Genomic DNA, 16,795 nt, shown 5'->3' on the forward strand with positions numbered 1-16,795 from the left:
CCTTTTTTCGAATTGAAAAGTGAGGCCTTGTGTGACAAGAGAATGAACCCATGCGTCTGAAGTTATTTGGAGCCATCGATTTGCGAAGTGCATAAGTCTGGCCCCGACTGGTACCTCCGGCATCAGAGGTTGTGGAGGTAGAAAGGGGTATGACCTAGGGCTGACCTTTAGGAGGTCCACCCTTGCCAGAAGAAGGATTAAATGACTTCTTGTCCGCATTGGGTTTGCCCTTACTCCAATTTTGGTTTACAGAAGGCTTCTGATAGGAAGTTGTTATGTTCTGAAAAGGAGGCCTATTTGTGGGCTGACATGGAGCAGACGGACGCTTAGTAGGGAAACTGTCCCTTTTAGCGTTCTTGGCCGGTGGGGCTCCTGGGGGCTTAGAAGCAGGGCGCTTAAAAACCACAGGGCGCTGGCCAGAGTTGCTCCTAGCTAAGGAGGCATGTATCTGATCTTCACGATCAGCAGTAAGTGCCGACTGTATCCTCCCTCTGAAAAGAGACTCTGCTGTTAGTGGAGCAGTTCGAAGGGAGTTTACGCCTGTTTCCAAAAGGAAATTATTGGGCAAGGAAGAGAGGATGAGGTCTCTCCGAAGCCTTAACATCTCAGACATAGACGACGCAGCATTGTGAGATAAACACTGCGTGGTACGTGAAAGATGTATCAACAAGGCCCGGAGCTCCTCTGGGATTGAATCAGAGAGCTCCAAAACCAAGTCTAAGGCTGTGGCTGCCATGAGATCTAGCTGGTTAGCCAGACCTATGGAACGGCGTTCTCTCAGCTCCCAATTTTCCAACAGGGAAAGAGGGACTGATGTATGGGTAGATGATGAAGGCATTGTAAGTGACAGCTTACTAATGTCAGCATCAGGAACCGGAAGTTTGGAAAGGTCCAAACCAGTAGCAGGGTCGGGTACCGGGGCCTTTCCATGGAGATGGCGAAGGCTTATTGGCTGGTTCAAGTGACTGGAAAACAGCCATTGTGGGAGAGCCAATAGGAAGGCGTAGATCCACTCGGGAAGTAGCCTTACTTATTCTGCCGGGCTCTCGTACTGCGTGCTACCTGTTCTGTAACGGTAACCGCAGATCCTGTGAGAGACAAGGAAGGGCGGGGGCAGAAGTCCTCATCTAAGGTATTGAACATAAGTTCGTATACCTGATTGATGGAGGCCAAATAATAAAGTTCGTCCTCATTAGACTCCAAACCCGCCTCAATCGAACCGTCTGCGGGAGCAATGGATTGATTGAAACCGGTGGATATAGAAGTAGGAATAATAGATTCATTCGCTTCTATCATGAGAGAATCGTTTTCCGGCACCATCAAAGATATAGCTGGTGAGTTAGGTCTCTCAGAGATCAAGTCAGCAGACTCACTTTGAATACCAGAGGTCGCTGGTAAAGGATCAGTCGAAAAAGGGACAAAGATTCCCGGCGACTGTTGGATCCACAAAGTATTGGGATTTGATGGTGTAGCGGCAGCCCGGGGTATACTTCTATGCAATGTGGAAGAGACTCGTGGGGCTGAAAACGCAGCCGAAGTGGTAAGATTTTACCCTTGTACCTTGAGCCTGATATGTATGCAAACTAGTGTTTGAATACAAATTATGCTCAGTGGTTGTAGGAACGGCTGAAGTGTGTGTTGAGGCCAAAATAGAGGCCGACACACGTGGAAGGGTGTCAATAGATTCCTCAGAGAAGGATCGACTAGGGGACCTAGGAGTCCGAGAGCGCCTAATAGAGGAAGGTCTATGTCCCTTATCCCTGCGATGCCGAGACACTGTTCGGCGGCGATGGGAATAATGTTTCCTGATCGAACGTCTCCCCGAGCGCTGGCGTGATCGCTCTTTACGAGGCAATCTACACCGAGAAACACTCGGTGAGCGTGAACGACGTCCCCTCCGATAATGATGAGGGCTATTTGAAGTAGACGATGAGTCATACGACGACGAGCCCGAGGTGGAGGAGTAGCCGGAAACATCAGACACTACACGTTTACATCTGTGACTCACAGTAGAAACGCGGCTGCGTCTACCTTTGTGGAGTACCGACAAGGTAGTGTCAACATCTACGGTGACCGGAACGGTCTGTGGCACAGACGGGTACCCGTGACCGGATTCGGTCATTACATGACCGGTGACCGGACCGGTCAATGACCGGTGACCGGTCATAGCATGACCGGTGACCGGACCGGTCAATGACCGGTGACAGCATGACCGGTGACCGGTCATAGCATGACCGGTGACCGGACCGGTCAGTGACCGGTCATAGCATTACCGGTGACCGGACCGGTCAATGTTGACTGGTGACCGGTGAAGTCTCCGGACCGGTCAACTGGTCATTCCCGATGAACGGACTTGGCAAATTTTGTCCGGTGTCGTCACGGGGTAAGGACCGATGCCTGGCAGCTACTGGTGGCATATGGTCAAGATCATGTGGTGAAAAGTCCCTACACACGAAACTTTCCCTACTTTGATCTGATGCCGAGTCATTCAACTGTTCATTCCCGATGAACGGACCGGGCAAATTTTGTCCGGTGTCGTCACGGTGTAAGGACCGATGCCTGGCTGCTACTGGTGGCATATAGTCAAGATCGTGTGGTGAAAAGTCCCGACACACGGAACTTTCCCTACTTTGATCTGAACTATTCTTGTCGCGTCCACGACTCTTGAAGGGTCGACGCTTGATGGCCCAGGTATCTGCAGACCAATGCTCACAGAAAGGGCAGCAGCTATCCTTGGTACATCCTGCACACGACAGGCAGCTACCATGGTTGTCCCATGCTGCCCTTATGTGTCCACATGAGCCACGTGTTTGAGGCATATTTTGCCTTGAACAAACAAACAAATACACAAAACAATACAGAAATACACGGATATATATACGGAGAATGTTTTAACGCAATACAAAAACTTCTCTATTCTGTTAAACAGAAGAATCCAGCGAAACAGAAGCAACAATTAAGTCAATAACAAAAATGTCGGCCTTTGTATATCGCCATCCGGAATAAGAGTGAATTCTGGGTAATGTCCCGTTTAGGTTGTACGGCTACACGGCACTATGTGACCGTTCTGACCTACCTGACGGGTTTATGAAAAGTGTGGGATTCCTCGGAGGGAAAATTCCGGATGAATTACGATCCTATCGGAGTAAATAGCATATGATATCAGGTAACGTAATTAAGCTATTAAAACTGATACATGTAATCAACTGTTTGTAACAGAGAAAACAAGAGGGTCATGATGGCCCTGAATCGCTTACCTGACTCATAAAGATCAGATGAAAACTATGACCTCTATTGTCTACACAAGGTTTTTGTATTATTTGACCTAGTGACCTAGTTTCTTACCCCAGATGACCCAAATACAATCCCAATCCAGATTTCATCAAGATAAATATTCTGAGAAAATTTCATAAAGATCTGATGGAAACTGTGACCTCTATTGTCTACACAAGGTTTTTCTATGATTTGATTTAGTGACCTAGTTTTTGACCCCAGATGACCCAAATACAATCCCAGCCCAGATTTCATCAAGATTACCATTCTGACAAAATTTCATAAATATTGGATGCAAACTGTGACCTCTACTGTCTACACAAGTTTTTTTAAACTTTGACCTAGTGACCTGTTTTTTTACCCTAGATGACCCAAATTCGATCCCAACCCAGATTTTAACGAGACAAACATTCTGACCATATTTCATTAAGATCTGATGAAAACTGTGACCTCAATTGTCTACACAAGGTTTTTCTATGATTTGACCTAGTGACCTAGTTTCTGACCCCAGATGACCCAAATACAATCCCGATCCAGATTTCATCAAGATAAACATTCTGACCAAATTTCATAAAGATTGGATGAAAACTGTGACATCTATTGTCTACACAGTGTTTTTTCTATTATTTGACCTAGAGACATAGTTTTTGACCCCAGATGTACCAAATACAATCCCAACCCAGATTTCATCAAGATAAACATTCTGACCAAATTTCATAAAGATCTGCTGAAAAATGTGACCTCTATTGTCTACACAAGGTTTTTCTATTATTTGACCTAGTGACCTAGTTTTTGACCCCAGATGACCCAAATATAATCCCAACCCAGATTTCACCAAGATAAACATTCTGACCAAATTGCATAAAGATTGGATGAAAACTGTTACCTCTATTGTCTAGACAAGGTTTTTTATATTATTTGACCTAGTGACCTACTTTTTGACCCCAGATGACCCAAATACAATCCCAACCCAGATTTTATCAAAGTAAACAGTCTGACCAAATTTTATTAAGATTGGATGAAAACTGACCTATATTGTCTACACAAGGTTTTTCTATTATTTGACTTAGTGACCTAGTTTTTGACCCCAGATGACCCAAATACAATACCAATCCAGATTTCATCAAGATAAACATTCTGACCAAATTTCATAAAGATTGGATGAAAACTGTAACCTCTACTGTCTACACAAACAAATTGTTGACGGTCAAACACGCACGCACAACGGACATCACACAATCACATAAGCTCACCGTGTCACTTCGTGACAGGTGAGCTTATAAAAGTGAAAATTATTGATTATTTTCACTTTTTTACTTTTTTTCACTGTTTTACTGATGTTGTTTTTTATTTCACTATGGCATTATACTAGCATAATTCTCCAGCTAAAATACAAAAATTATTATTTGCAATAATAAAAGAACAAGAGGGCCAACATGGCCCTAGTTCGCTCACCTGAGAGGAGTCGGTTCCTTCAATCTTAACCAAATGTCAAACATAGATATTATCCAGACAAACATCCTGGTCAAGTTTCATCATTATTTCATCTGCGAGTCATGATCAATGTACCTATGAATTTTCATGATCCTAGGCGTAAGCATTCTTGAGTTATCATCCGGAAACCATTTTTCTAAGTTGAGTCACCGTGACCTTGACAGCCATTGTGTGAATACGTTTTTTGGCACTGTGATCTTGAACTTTGACCTAGTGACCTGATAATCAATAGGGATCATCTGGGAGTCATGATCAATATACCTATGAAGTTTCATGAACCTAGGCATAAGCATTCTTGAGTTATCATCCAAAAACCATTTTACTATTTCAGGTCACCGTGACCTTGACCTTTGACCTAGTGACCTGAAAATCAATAGGGGTCATCTGCGAGTCATGATCATTGAACTTATGAAGTTTCATGATCCTAGGCATAAGCGTTCTTGAGTTTTCATCCAGAAACCATTTTACTATTTCAGGTCACCGTGACCTTGACCTTTGACCTAGTAACCTGAAAATCATTAGGGGTCATCTTCGAGTCATGATCAATTTACCTATGAAGTTTCATGATCCTAGGCATAAGCGTTCTTGAGTTATCATCTGGAAACCATTTTACTATTTTGGGTAACAGTGACCTTGACCTTTGACCTAGTGACCTGAAAATCAATAGGGGTCATCTCAAGTCATGATCAATAAACCTATGAAGATTCATGATCCTAGGCCTAAGCGTTCTTGAGTTATCATCCAGAAACCATTTTACTATTTCGGGTCATTGTGACCTTGATCTTTGACCTAGTGACCTGAAAATCAATAGGGGTCATCTACGAGTTATTATCAATGTACCTATGAAGTTTCATGATCCTAGGCCAAAGCGTTCTTGAGTTATCATCCACAAACCATTTTCCTATTTCAGGTCATCGTGACCTTGACCTTTGACCTAGTGACCTGAAAATCAATAGGGATTATCTGCGAGTCATGATCAATGTATGTATGAAGTTTCATGATCCTAGGCATAAGCGTTCGTGAGTTATCATCCCGAAACCATTTTACTGATTTGGGTCACTGTGACCTTGACCTTTGAACTAGTGACCTGAAAATCAATAGGGGTCATCTGCCAGTCATGATCAATGCATCTAGGAAGTTTCATGATCATAGGCATAAGTGTTCTTGAGTTATCATCCGGAAACCATTTTACTATTTCAGGTCATCGTGACCTTGACCTTTGACCTAGTGACCTGAAAATCAATAGAGGTCATCTGCCAGTCATGATCAATGTACCTATGAAGTTTCATGATCCTTGGCATTAGCGCTCTTGAGTTACCATCCGGAAACTATCTGGTGGATGGACGGACCGACATGAGCAAAACAATATACCCCCTCTTCTTCGAAAGGGGGGGGGGGGGGGGGGCATGATGTGAAAACTGTCCCACTCACAGCAGCCATGTTATTCAACTGACCGGAACCATTTTTGAACTCAACTCTCATATCAAGGAAACAAATGTTCTGAGCAAATTTCATGAAAATTGGGCCAATAATGTGACTTCTACTGTGTTCACATGTTTTCACTATATATATATAGAGAGAAAAATGCCCTGCCCACTGGCGGCCATGTTTTTTCACCGATCCCAACCATTTTCAAACTCCTCCGAGATATCAATAAAAACAATGTTTTGACCAACTTTCATGATGATTGGGCAAAAATTGTGACTTCTAGAGTGTTTACAAGGTTTCTTTATAGCCAAATAGGGAAAACTGCCACTTTATACACATAGAGAAAAATGCCCCGCCCACTGGCGGCCATGTTTTTTCACCGATCCTGATCATTTTCGAAATTGTCCGAGACATCAATTGAACCAATGTTTTGACCAATTTTCATGATGATTGGGCAAAAATTGTGACTTTTAGAGTGTTTACAAGGTTTCACTATAGCCAAATAAGGAAAACTGCTCAGCCCACTGGCGGCCATGTTTTTCAACAGATCGGAACCACTTTTGAACTCAACTAAGATATCATTAAGACAAACATTTTGACAAAGTTACATGAAGATTGGGCATGAAATGTGACTTCTACAGTGTTTACATGGTTTTTCTTTTTTTTTTACCTAGTGACCTAGTTTTTGACCCTGCACAACCCAGTTTGGAACTCGGCCGAGATTTCATTGGGACAAAGCTTCGGACCAAGTTTCATGAAGATGGGACAAGAAATGTGGCCTCTAGAGTGTTTACAAGCAAATGTTAACGGACGAACGGACATACGACAGACAAAGACCGGTCACAAAAGCTCACCTGAGCAATCAGGTGAGCTGAAAAGATAATTTATTGGATTCCTTGCAATATTGATTTTAATTAGCTTGTTATGATAGAAAATAAATATTTCCACTTGTGGCTGTGCCAATCGGGAAAATATTATTTTCTATGATCAATCATAAATTAAAATTGATATTCCACCAAATCCAACAAATATCATCTACACAATACCCCTAAATAAATGTATCAATATAATAATCTTAACCAAACTTATATTTGTAAGCAAGTTATATGAACAACAAGACTATTGCCATGCAAAATATGTCCCCATCCGGCTCCACCATTGTCAGAAATTCCACCATTGTCAGATTATTATTTTTTATATTTGTTTCCATAGCAACCAGAATTTTGACGTAGGAACAAAATGAAATGACAAGCATAATGTCCATATTGCCATCTATCCATGTTTCAAATTTCAAGAACAAATATTTAGAACTTTTAAAGTTATCGCAGGATCCAGAAAAGTGTGACAGACAGACAGACAGACAGACTCACAGAGCGAAAACCATAAGTCCCCTCTGGTGAAACCGGTAGGGGACAATTAAAAAATACCATTAGAAAAGCTTGTCAACATTCAAATCATAGGCATAACCCTCTCCCACTCAGAATGAAAGTTATAATGGTCATAAGTAACTCCCAGCCTGTTTCGGTTTTATTCGGTTTGCTGCACAGGAGTACCTAAGGATTGGACATGAAGCTTTTAAAACTTGCATCTAGTAAGAAAGGTCTTAAATTTAATTAGATTTTCTAAGGGACTTTGTCAAAAAGCGTATCTGAGTTGTTATGGTATAAACCATACTGTTACTTCTGTGCAAGGTTTCATACCTGAGATGCTGTAGAGCAGATCTCCGAGCAGCTGTATGGAGCTGTATCGGATCCTCCAGTTGTCGTCAAACAGGCCCCTCTCCAGCTCAGGCAGCAGCAGCTCAATGGCCGTGTTAGCGTACATGTTTATGATCCTCTGACCAGCACGAAGGGCCGTGTCACGGACATACTCAGATTCATCAGCCAGGGCCTACAGGACCAAACAGCAAGGGCATAACTTAACATTATCTACTGGCCGGTAATATTTTTCACATTTAAATGAATACAATATACATTTTTACTATTTTATGGCAAAGAGTTTTGATTTATTACTACATGTATACACATTTAAACCAATATTGGGACAAGATTTGGTTACAAAAAAAACAAGAAACCGTCGGAGATGGGTGATGCTCCCCAAAGGTTTTTTTGTCACAAAATTGTACTATATATTCAGATTAAAGGAAACGTCTTGAGGGCACAGTAGTTTGGGGGACAATAACAAAATTTATAGAAAATTTCAAAGGGCCATAACTCTGTGAAAAATCATCCGACCAGAACCCCCTGATAATATGTACCTCTCCTCTTGGTAGTGAAGCTTCCCATAAAGTTTCACTGAATTCCGGTCATTAGTAGCTGAGAAATAGCCCGGACAAAAATTGTGCACGGACGGACAGACAGACGCACACACAAAGCGGCGACTTTATGCTCCCCCCAAAATAAATTTTGAAATTTTGGGGGAGCATAAAAACAAGTAAGAAATGCATTTTTTCTTTTCTGAAAGTGCAATTTTGCCTACTAAATTACGAACTTGATAAATGTCAGAGAATTTAAGTAATACAGTCCAACCTGCCAATTAAGACCACTCAAGGGCTTTGGTTGTTGTGGTCTTTGTTCACAGATGGTGTTTATTTGCAGGGTCGATTGAAGCTTTGCAAAATATGCTAGTAGGCTTTTAACAGGTACCTTATCTATGTATGCGCTCTATTATTTAAATGTGTGAATTACTAATGCATGTAAAATGTAATAAAAAATTGAATACACAGTTTTCTTTTTATATTTATGAGCCTTGCACTAGCGTCCATAAACCACTTATGCACTAACTCATTCACTGACGTGTAATCAGACTCAAGCTTAGGGCGTTTACTTTCAGAGTAAACATCCATTACGTCCACTAACTCATTCACTGACGTGTAATCAGACTCAAGCTTAGGGCGTTTACTTTCAGAGTAAACATCCATTACGTCCACTAACTCATTCACTGACGTGTAATCAGACTCAAGCTTAGGGCGTTTACTTTCAGAGTAAACATCCATTGTGTCCACTAACTTATTCACTGACAAGTAATCTGACTCACGCTTAGGGCGTTTATTTTCAGAGTAAACATCCATTATGTCCACTAACTCATTCACTGATGTGAAATCTGACTCAAGCTTAGGGTATTTACTTTCAGAGTAAACATCCATTACGTCCACTAACTCATTTACTGACGTGTAATCTGACTCACACTTAGGGTGTTTACTTTCAGAGTAAACATCCATTACGTCCACTTACTCATTCTCTGACGTGTAATCTGACTCACGCTTAGGGCGTTTACTTTCAGAGTAAACATCCATTACGTCCACTAACTCATTCACTGACGTGTAATCTGACTCACGCTTAGGGCGTTTACTTTCAGAGTAAACATCCATTACGTCCACTAACTCATTCTCTGACGTGTAATCTGACTCACGCTTAGGGCGTTTACTTTCAGAGTAAACATCCATTACGTCCACTAACTCATTTACTGACGTGTAATCTGACTCACGCTTAGGGCGTTTACTTTCAGAGTAAACATCCATTGCGTCCACTAACTCATTCACTGACGTGTAATCTGACTCACGCTTAGGGCGTTTACTTTCAGAGTAAACATCCATTACGTCCACTAACTCATTCACTGACGCGTAATCTGACTCACGCTTAGGGCGTTTACTTTCAGAGTAAACATCCATTACGTCCACTAACTCATTCACTGACGTGTAATCTGATTCATTCTTAGGGCGTTTACTTTCAGAGTAAACATCCATTACATAAATTATCTCACATTTACGCTTCAGAATGTGCTAGATTTGAGTTTTGCGTACATCAAGATCACTAGCCATTCTTCTACAACTGTGTCTTTTGCCAAACATACTAATCCCCTTAACGCGTTCAGCCAATGTCAAGAACGTATGCTTGGATGCCGTAATGGTTAATTTTAACTGACAATTTACTTATCTATAATCTATGCATGTCTGATCACAGAGAAAATGAAGAAAGGAAAGAAAATGTATGTGTGTTGGCATCGTAATTGTAATGAAACCATACATTTCCTTAAAGAGTTGATGTAAGCCCCAAACTTTTCTTTGATATTTTTCGCAATTGGTACATTAATCGCGAGCCACTTAAATAAAAAAGCAACTTCTTACAATTTCGACAAATTGTCAAATGCATTAAAGAAGCAGCTGCTACCAATTAGGAATGTGTGTTAAATAAACAAAAACCTCAGGGGTGGCGAAATCTAAAAAACTATACTTGTCCACGGACAACCATTTAGGAAAATTAACTTGTCCGTTGCTTAACTACACTTGTCCGTTCATGTTTATATACATTATAAACGCATTAATTGATTTATTTAAAATAATGTGGAATAAATCAAAATGAGTATAATTTGCTCGTTTCAGTTATACAATGCAGTTGTATTTCCATGGTACATTCATTATAGCAGTATATAAACAAGAGCACCGCCTTGCGGGTGCAGACCGCTCATCTATTTTCTTTTTAAAGGTGAAGGGACTCTCATTTTCAATCACAAAGGAGGGAGGGGTGGAGTGAAGAGCGGTGCATTGTGTGGGGGTGTGGACATTTATTACATTTTCTTCCAAAAATGCGAAAAAAAGGAAAAAAAAAAATCGGCGGGGGGGGGGGGGGTGGGATTCTTGGGTGCGATGGTTGGACGGTATTTCAAACATAAAATAATAAAAATAAATATTTGTGTTTTTTAACCGTTTCATATAAAAAACAAGGGACAAAATTGTCACAAAACCAGGTTTTCATTGTGAAAAAAAAATCTGATAAAGGGAGAAAACTCAAACTTAACTTTTGAAATGACCAAAAAAAATTAACCCCTTTGTAAGTTTTTGTTTTTTTTTAAATCTATTTTTAGTCGTGGCGACCTTGACATTGGAGATATTGACGTGATTCTTTCGTGGGACACACCGTCCCATGATGGTGAACAAATGTGCCAAATGATTTTAAAATCTCACAATGAATGACATAGTTATGGCCAGGACAAGCTCATTTATGGCCATTTTTGACCTTTGAACTCAAAGTGTGACCTTGACCTTGGAGATATCGACGTAATTATTTCGCGCGACACACCGTCCAATGATGGTGAACAAATGTGCCAAATGATTTTAAAATCTGACGATGAACGACATAGTTATGGCTCGGACAAGCTCATTTATGGCCATTTTTGACCTTTGAACTCAAAGTGTGACCTTGACCTTGGAGATATCGACGTAATTATTTCGCGCGACACACTGTCCAATGATGATGAACAAATGTGCCAAATGATTTTAAATTCTGACAATGAACGACATAGTTATGGCCCGGACAAGCTTATTCCGCCAGCCCGCCAGCCAGCCAGCCCGCCCGCATTCGCCAATCTAATAACCAGTTTTTTCCTTCGGAAAACCTGGTTAAAAATGGGGGGGGGGGGGGTTAGGGTGGGGGGGGGGGTATAGTGTGAGGGTGTGGTGGTAATTTGTGAGATGATCTTAAAAAAAAAAAAAAAAAAATAGGGGGGGGGGGGGGATTCGGGTGGGGGGAGGGGGGGTGGGGGGGGGGATTCTTGGGTGCGATGGTTGGACGGTATTTCAAACATAAAACAAGAGTTCCGCGGTCGGAGATGACCGCATTGAAGCCGGATTTTTTATTTAAATGACAGGAAAGTACCTTTCGTGTTTTTGTCAATGCAATACTTAAATTACTGAAATATTGTTCAAAGGTCAAAATGAAATGTAAGTACTTTTCAAGGCATGAGCAAAGTTTGAGATTCTAGGTCCAAGCATACCAAAGATACAACAATTTTAACATTTTAACATTTAAGTTCACAGTGACCTTGACCTTCAAATGAATGACATTGAAATGAATGACCTTGAAATGACCAGTGGTCATCTAAGTGTGCTTGCAAACCTTTACGTCAAGTTTGAGATTCTAGGTCCAAGCATACCAAAGTTATAACAATTTTAACATTTTAACATTGAAGGTCACAGTGACCTTGACCTTCAAATGAATGACATTGAAATGACCAGTGGTCATCTTCTAGTACTGGCCAATCTTTATTTCAAGTTTGAAGACTCTAGGTACAAGCATACCAAAGTTATAACATGAAATAAGAACTTTAACATTTTTACATTCAAGGTCACAGTGACCTTGACCTTCAAATGAATGACCTTGAAATGTCCAGTGGTTACTTACTAGTTCTGGCCAACCTTCATGTCAAGTTTCAAGACTCTAGGTCCAAGCATACCAAAGTTATAACAACTTTAACATTTTTACATTCAAGGTCACAGTGACCTTGACCTTCAAATGAATGACCTTGAAATGTCCAGTGGTTACTTACTAGTTCTGGCCAACCTTCATGTCAAGTTTCAAGACTCTAGGTCCAAGCATACCAAAGTTATAACAACTTTAACATTTTTATATTGAAGGTCACAGTGACCTTCACCTTCAAATGAATGACCTTAAAATGACCAGTGGTCATCTGTTAATCCTGGCCAACCTTCATGTCAAGTTTGAAGACTCTACGTCCAAGCATACCAAAGTTATACCATGAAATAAGAACTTTAACATTTTTACATTCAAGGTCACAGTGACCTTGACCTTCAAATGAATGACCTTGAAATGACCAGTGGTTACTAACTAGTTATGGCCAACCTTCATGTCAAGTTTCAAGACTCTAGGTCCAAGCATACCAAAGTTATAAGAACTTTAACATCTTTTATATTGAAGGTCACAGTGACCTTGACCTTCAAATGAATGACCTTGAAATGACCAGTGGTCATCTGTTAATCCTGGCCAACCTTCATGTCAAGTTTGAAGACTCTAGGTCCAAGCATACCAAAGTTATACCATGAAATAAGAACTTTAACATTTTCGAGCACGCCGCCACCCCGCCCGCCCGCCCGCCCCCCCGCCCGCCCGCCCCCCCGCCCGCCCGACAACATCAATCTATAAGCCGAGATTTTTTCGAAAAAAATCCGGCTAATAATCAAAATAAATAGTTTTGTTTTTTAACCGTTTAAAATAAAATTGGGGAGGGGGTGGGGTGGGGGGGGTATAGTGTGAGGGTGTGGTGGTCATTTGTGAGATGATCTTAAAAAAAAAAAAAAAAAAAAAAAAATAGGGGGGGGGGGGGGGGGGGGGGGGGTTGTGGGGGCGGGGGGGGGGGGGCACGGGCGATGGTTTGGGTGGAGTCTATTGTGGTATGTCAGGTAAGAGTAGTTTTGTCAAAGTATCAATCAAATCTAATCATAAATAAAGAAGTTATGGCAATTTTAGTGAAATTTAATAATTTGACCTTGAGAGTCAAGGTCATTCAAAGGTCAAGGTAAAATTCAACTTGCCAGGTACAGTTACCTCATGATAGCATGAAAGTATTTGAAGTTTGAAAGCAATAGCCTTGATACTTAAGAAGTAAAGTGGATCGAAACACAAAATTTAACCATATATTTCAAAGTTACTAAGTCAAAAAAGGGCCATAATTCCGTAAAAATGACATCCAGAGTTATGCAACTTGTCCTTTTACTGTACCCTTATGATAGTTTGCGAGTGTTCCAAGTATGATAGCAATATCTATGATACTTTAGGGGTAAAGTGGACCAAAACACAAAACTTAACCAAACTTTCAATTTTCTAAGTAAAAAGGGCCCATAATTCCGTCCAAATGCCAGTCAGAGTTACATAACTTTGCCTGCACAGTCCCCTTACGGTAGTTAGTAAGTGTTGCAAGTATGAAAGCAATAGCTTTGATACTTAAGGAATAAAATGGACCTTAACACAAAACTTAACCAAAATTTTCAATTTTCTAAGTATAAAAAGGGCACATAATTCTGTCAAAATGCACGCCAGAGTTATCTAACTTTGCGTGCCCAGTCCCCTCATGATAGTAAGTAAGTGTACCAAGTTTGAATGCAATAGCATTGATACTTTCTGAAAAAAGTGGACCTTAACGCAAAACTTAACCAAAATTTTCAATTTTCTAAGTATAAAAAAAGGGCACATAATTCAGTCAAAATGCACGCCAGAGTTATCTAACTTTGCCTGCCCAGTCCCCTCATGATAGTAAGTAAGTGTACCAAGTTTGAATGCAATAGCATTGATACTTTCTGAGAAAAGTGGACCTAAACGCAAAACTTAACCGGACGCCGACGCCGACGCCAAGGTGATGACAATAGCTCATAATTTTTTTTCAAAAAATAGATGAGCTAAAAACAATATGAAGACTTTCTCAAACTTTTAATCTTGCAAAGCTAGTGTTATTGAAATATGTGTTTCACATAAGTACATTTTAATCTTAACAAATTAAACTAGTCCAATATGTGGACCTCATCAGACTGAGGCTCTGCTTCGCTACTGGTAGGCTGAGCAGACCTGGGCTTAGTATCGGCCAAAAGAGGGAACTGCTTACATATTTTACATGTAGCAATTTGATTATAATCAATTTTAGCCAAGTTTCTTGAAAAGTTCTGGTAGGTTTATTTAGATAATATTTTTTTATCATTATCTTTCTTAATTGTTTTTTTTTGGGGGGGGGGGGGAGGGGGGGGGGACTGCTCAAAGCTTCGGGTTTCTGCTATGTTGTTGATTTTTTTTAAAAACCATTCCATCTTTACTGTTAAAGTCGTCTAAAATAACAAGGTAGATCGTGTTTTGATTATCTTAGTTTGATACTCAAGTTTCATTTCTGTCTGTTGTAAAAATAAAGAAACCAGTCTGTACACTGTCTAACAGTCGGACCGAATGTTAAAAATGTGGCATGCTCCCGGTCTCTTATAGAATAAGTGAGATCACTGCGCAGGAGAGTGCCCGTTTTTTAGCTTGATTGCTCCGCAAATAGCACTGACAAAGTAATAGCGTGTCAACATCCGGTTTTGTAAAACTTAATTACGGCTTTAATGCAATGTATTTTTTTTTTATTCCTCTACCCGACTTTAAAAAAAATGGTTGTCCACGGACAACTTAATTGAAAAAAATCAGTTGTCCAGACAAGCAAATGAACGACTCGGGCAACTCAGACATTTGATTGTGCCACCCCTGAACCTGCTATCGAGTTAAGTAAATGTCACTTGCCAATATTTCCAAAGCGACCGAGGCGTGCACTGGTAAGATGTTTAATCACATGACTATCACAGCATCATGGAAGCCATTCTTTTATTGAAAGTTGTGAAATCGTTGATTGAAATGATTAAAGTGGTCCTTGTTAGCTATCAAAATCAACTTTTGGGAATGTAAAATGGCGGTCGCTGGTCGTACTTTGCAGGTGGGTGTTATTCGCAGGTAAAATATATAGTTAAATCCTTCAGGGGGAAATCAATGTAGTTGTTATGGACAGGTGTAGCTATTCAAAAGTTGGTCGCTCGGGCAGGTTGGACTGTAAATATGTAGGTGTGCCAAGATTTACACGTTTACCTTGAGAATAGATGGTATGATGGGTCCAATATACTGTTTAAACTCCTCCTTGAAGACAGAGGGCAGGTAGATGTACATCATGATGTAGCCGTCCCGCACGTGAGGTGGGATGTCTGAGCGCTGGGCTGTGCTGATAATGACAGGCATGAGCTTCTGTAGATCAGCCAGCCCCATACCTCCCACCACCTCAGCCAGACCTGCAACACAACACCACATCAATAACAGACCAGCAACACAGAACACTAACACCAAAAACAGATCGGCAACACAACACTAACACCAATAACAGACATGAGACCCACAACACTAACACAAATAACAGACCTGAGACCCACAACCCTCACACCAATATCCCACCTGCAACATGTAACAATCACATCACTTACTTACCTGCGACCCACAACACTCACACCAATAACATACCTGTAACACACAACACTCGCACCAATAACAGACCTGTAACACACGACACTCACACTAATAACAGATCTGAGTCATACAACACTTAAACTTATAACAGACCTGCAACACACGACACTTGCACCAATAACAAACCTGAGATACACAACACTCACACTAATAACATATCTGGGACACACAACACTCACACCAATTACAGACCTGCATCACAAAACACTCACACCAATATCACACCTGCAACACACAACACCCACACCAATAACAGACCTGCAACACACGACACTCACACCAATAACAGACCTGAGATACACAACACTCACACCAATTACAGACCTGAGATACACAACACTCACACCAATTACAGACCTGAGATACACAACACTCACACCAATTACAGACCTGTAACACATAGCACTCACACTAATAATAGACCCCCAACATATAACACTCACACCAATAATAGACCCGCAACATACAACACTCACACAAACAATAGACCCGCAACATACAACACTCGCACCAATAACAACAGCACATTGTCTGCTTCAGATAAATAGTTAGACTTGCATCACACCAAAAACAACATTACATTTTTTGCCTTAGAATTATTTTTCCTACTTGTGACTAGTTTGGCCAAATGTCAAAAAATAATAATCATACATTAAAAGAAAGAATGTTTGCATTATTTCCAAACATCACATGAACAATACATGTACTAAGAAATTGTTAAAAAAAATGTTTGTTAATTGATTATTATAATACACCTTCTGAAAAATATCAAGCGCTTG

General features: G+C 40.6%; 1 protein-coding gene across 1 annotated transcript in view; it reads right to left on the reverse strand.

Annotated features, from left to right (window-relative positions):
• Positions 1–16,795, reverse strand: part of LOC127865155 (eIF-2-alpha kinase activator GCN1-like) — a 160,670-nt gene that overhangs the window by 45,509 nt on the left and 98,366 nt on the right. The window contains exons 36-37 of the mRNA XM_052405044.1: positions 15,588–15,784; positions 7,896–8,085 (exon numbers count right to left, since the gene is read on the reverse strand). Of these exons, the coding sequence (XP_052261004.1) occupies positions 7,896–8,085; positions 15,588–15,784 (387 nt within the window). The remainder of the gene's footprint in view (positions 1–7,895; positions 8,086–15,587; positions 15,785–16,795) is intronic.

This window comes from Dreissena polymorpha, chromosome 1 (assembly GCF_020536995.1).
Source record: "Dreissena polymorpha isolate Duluth1 chromosome 1, UMN_Dpol_1.0, whole genome shotgun sequence".
In the NCBI taxonomy this organism is placed as follows: Eukaryota; Metazoa; Mollusca; class Bivalvia; order Myida; family Dreissenidae; genus Dreissena; species Dreissena polymorpha.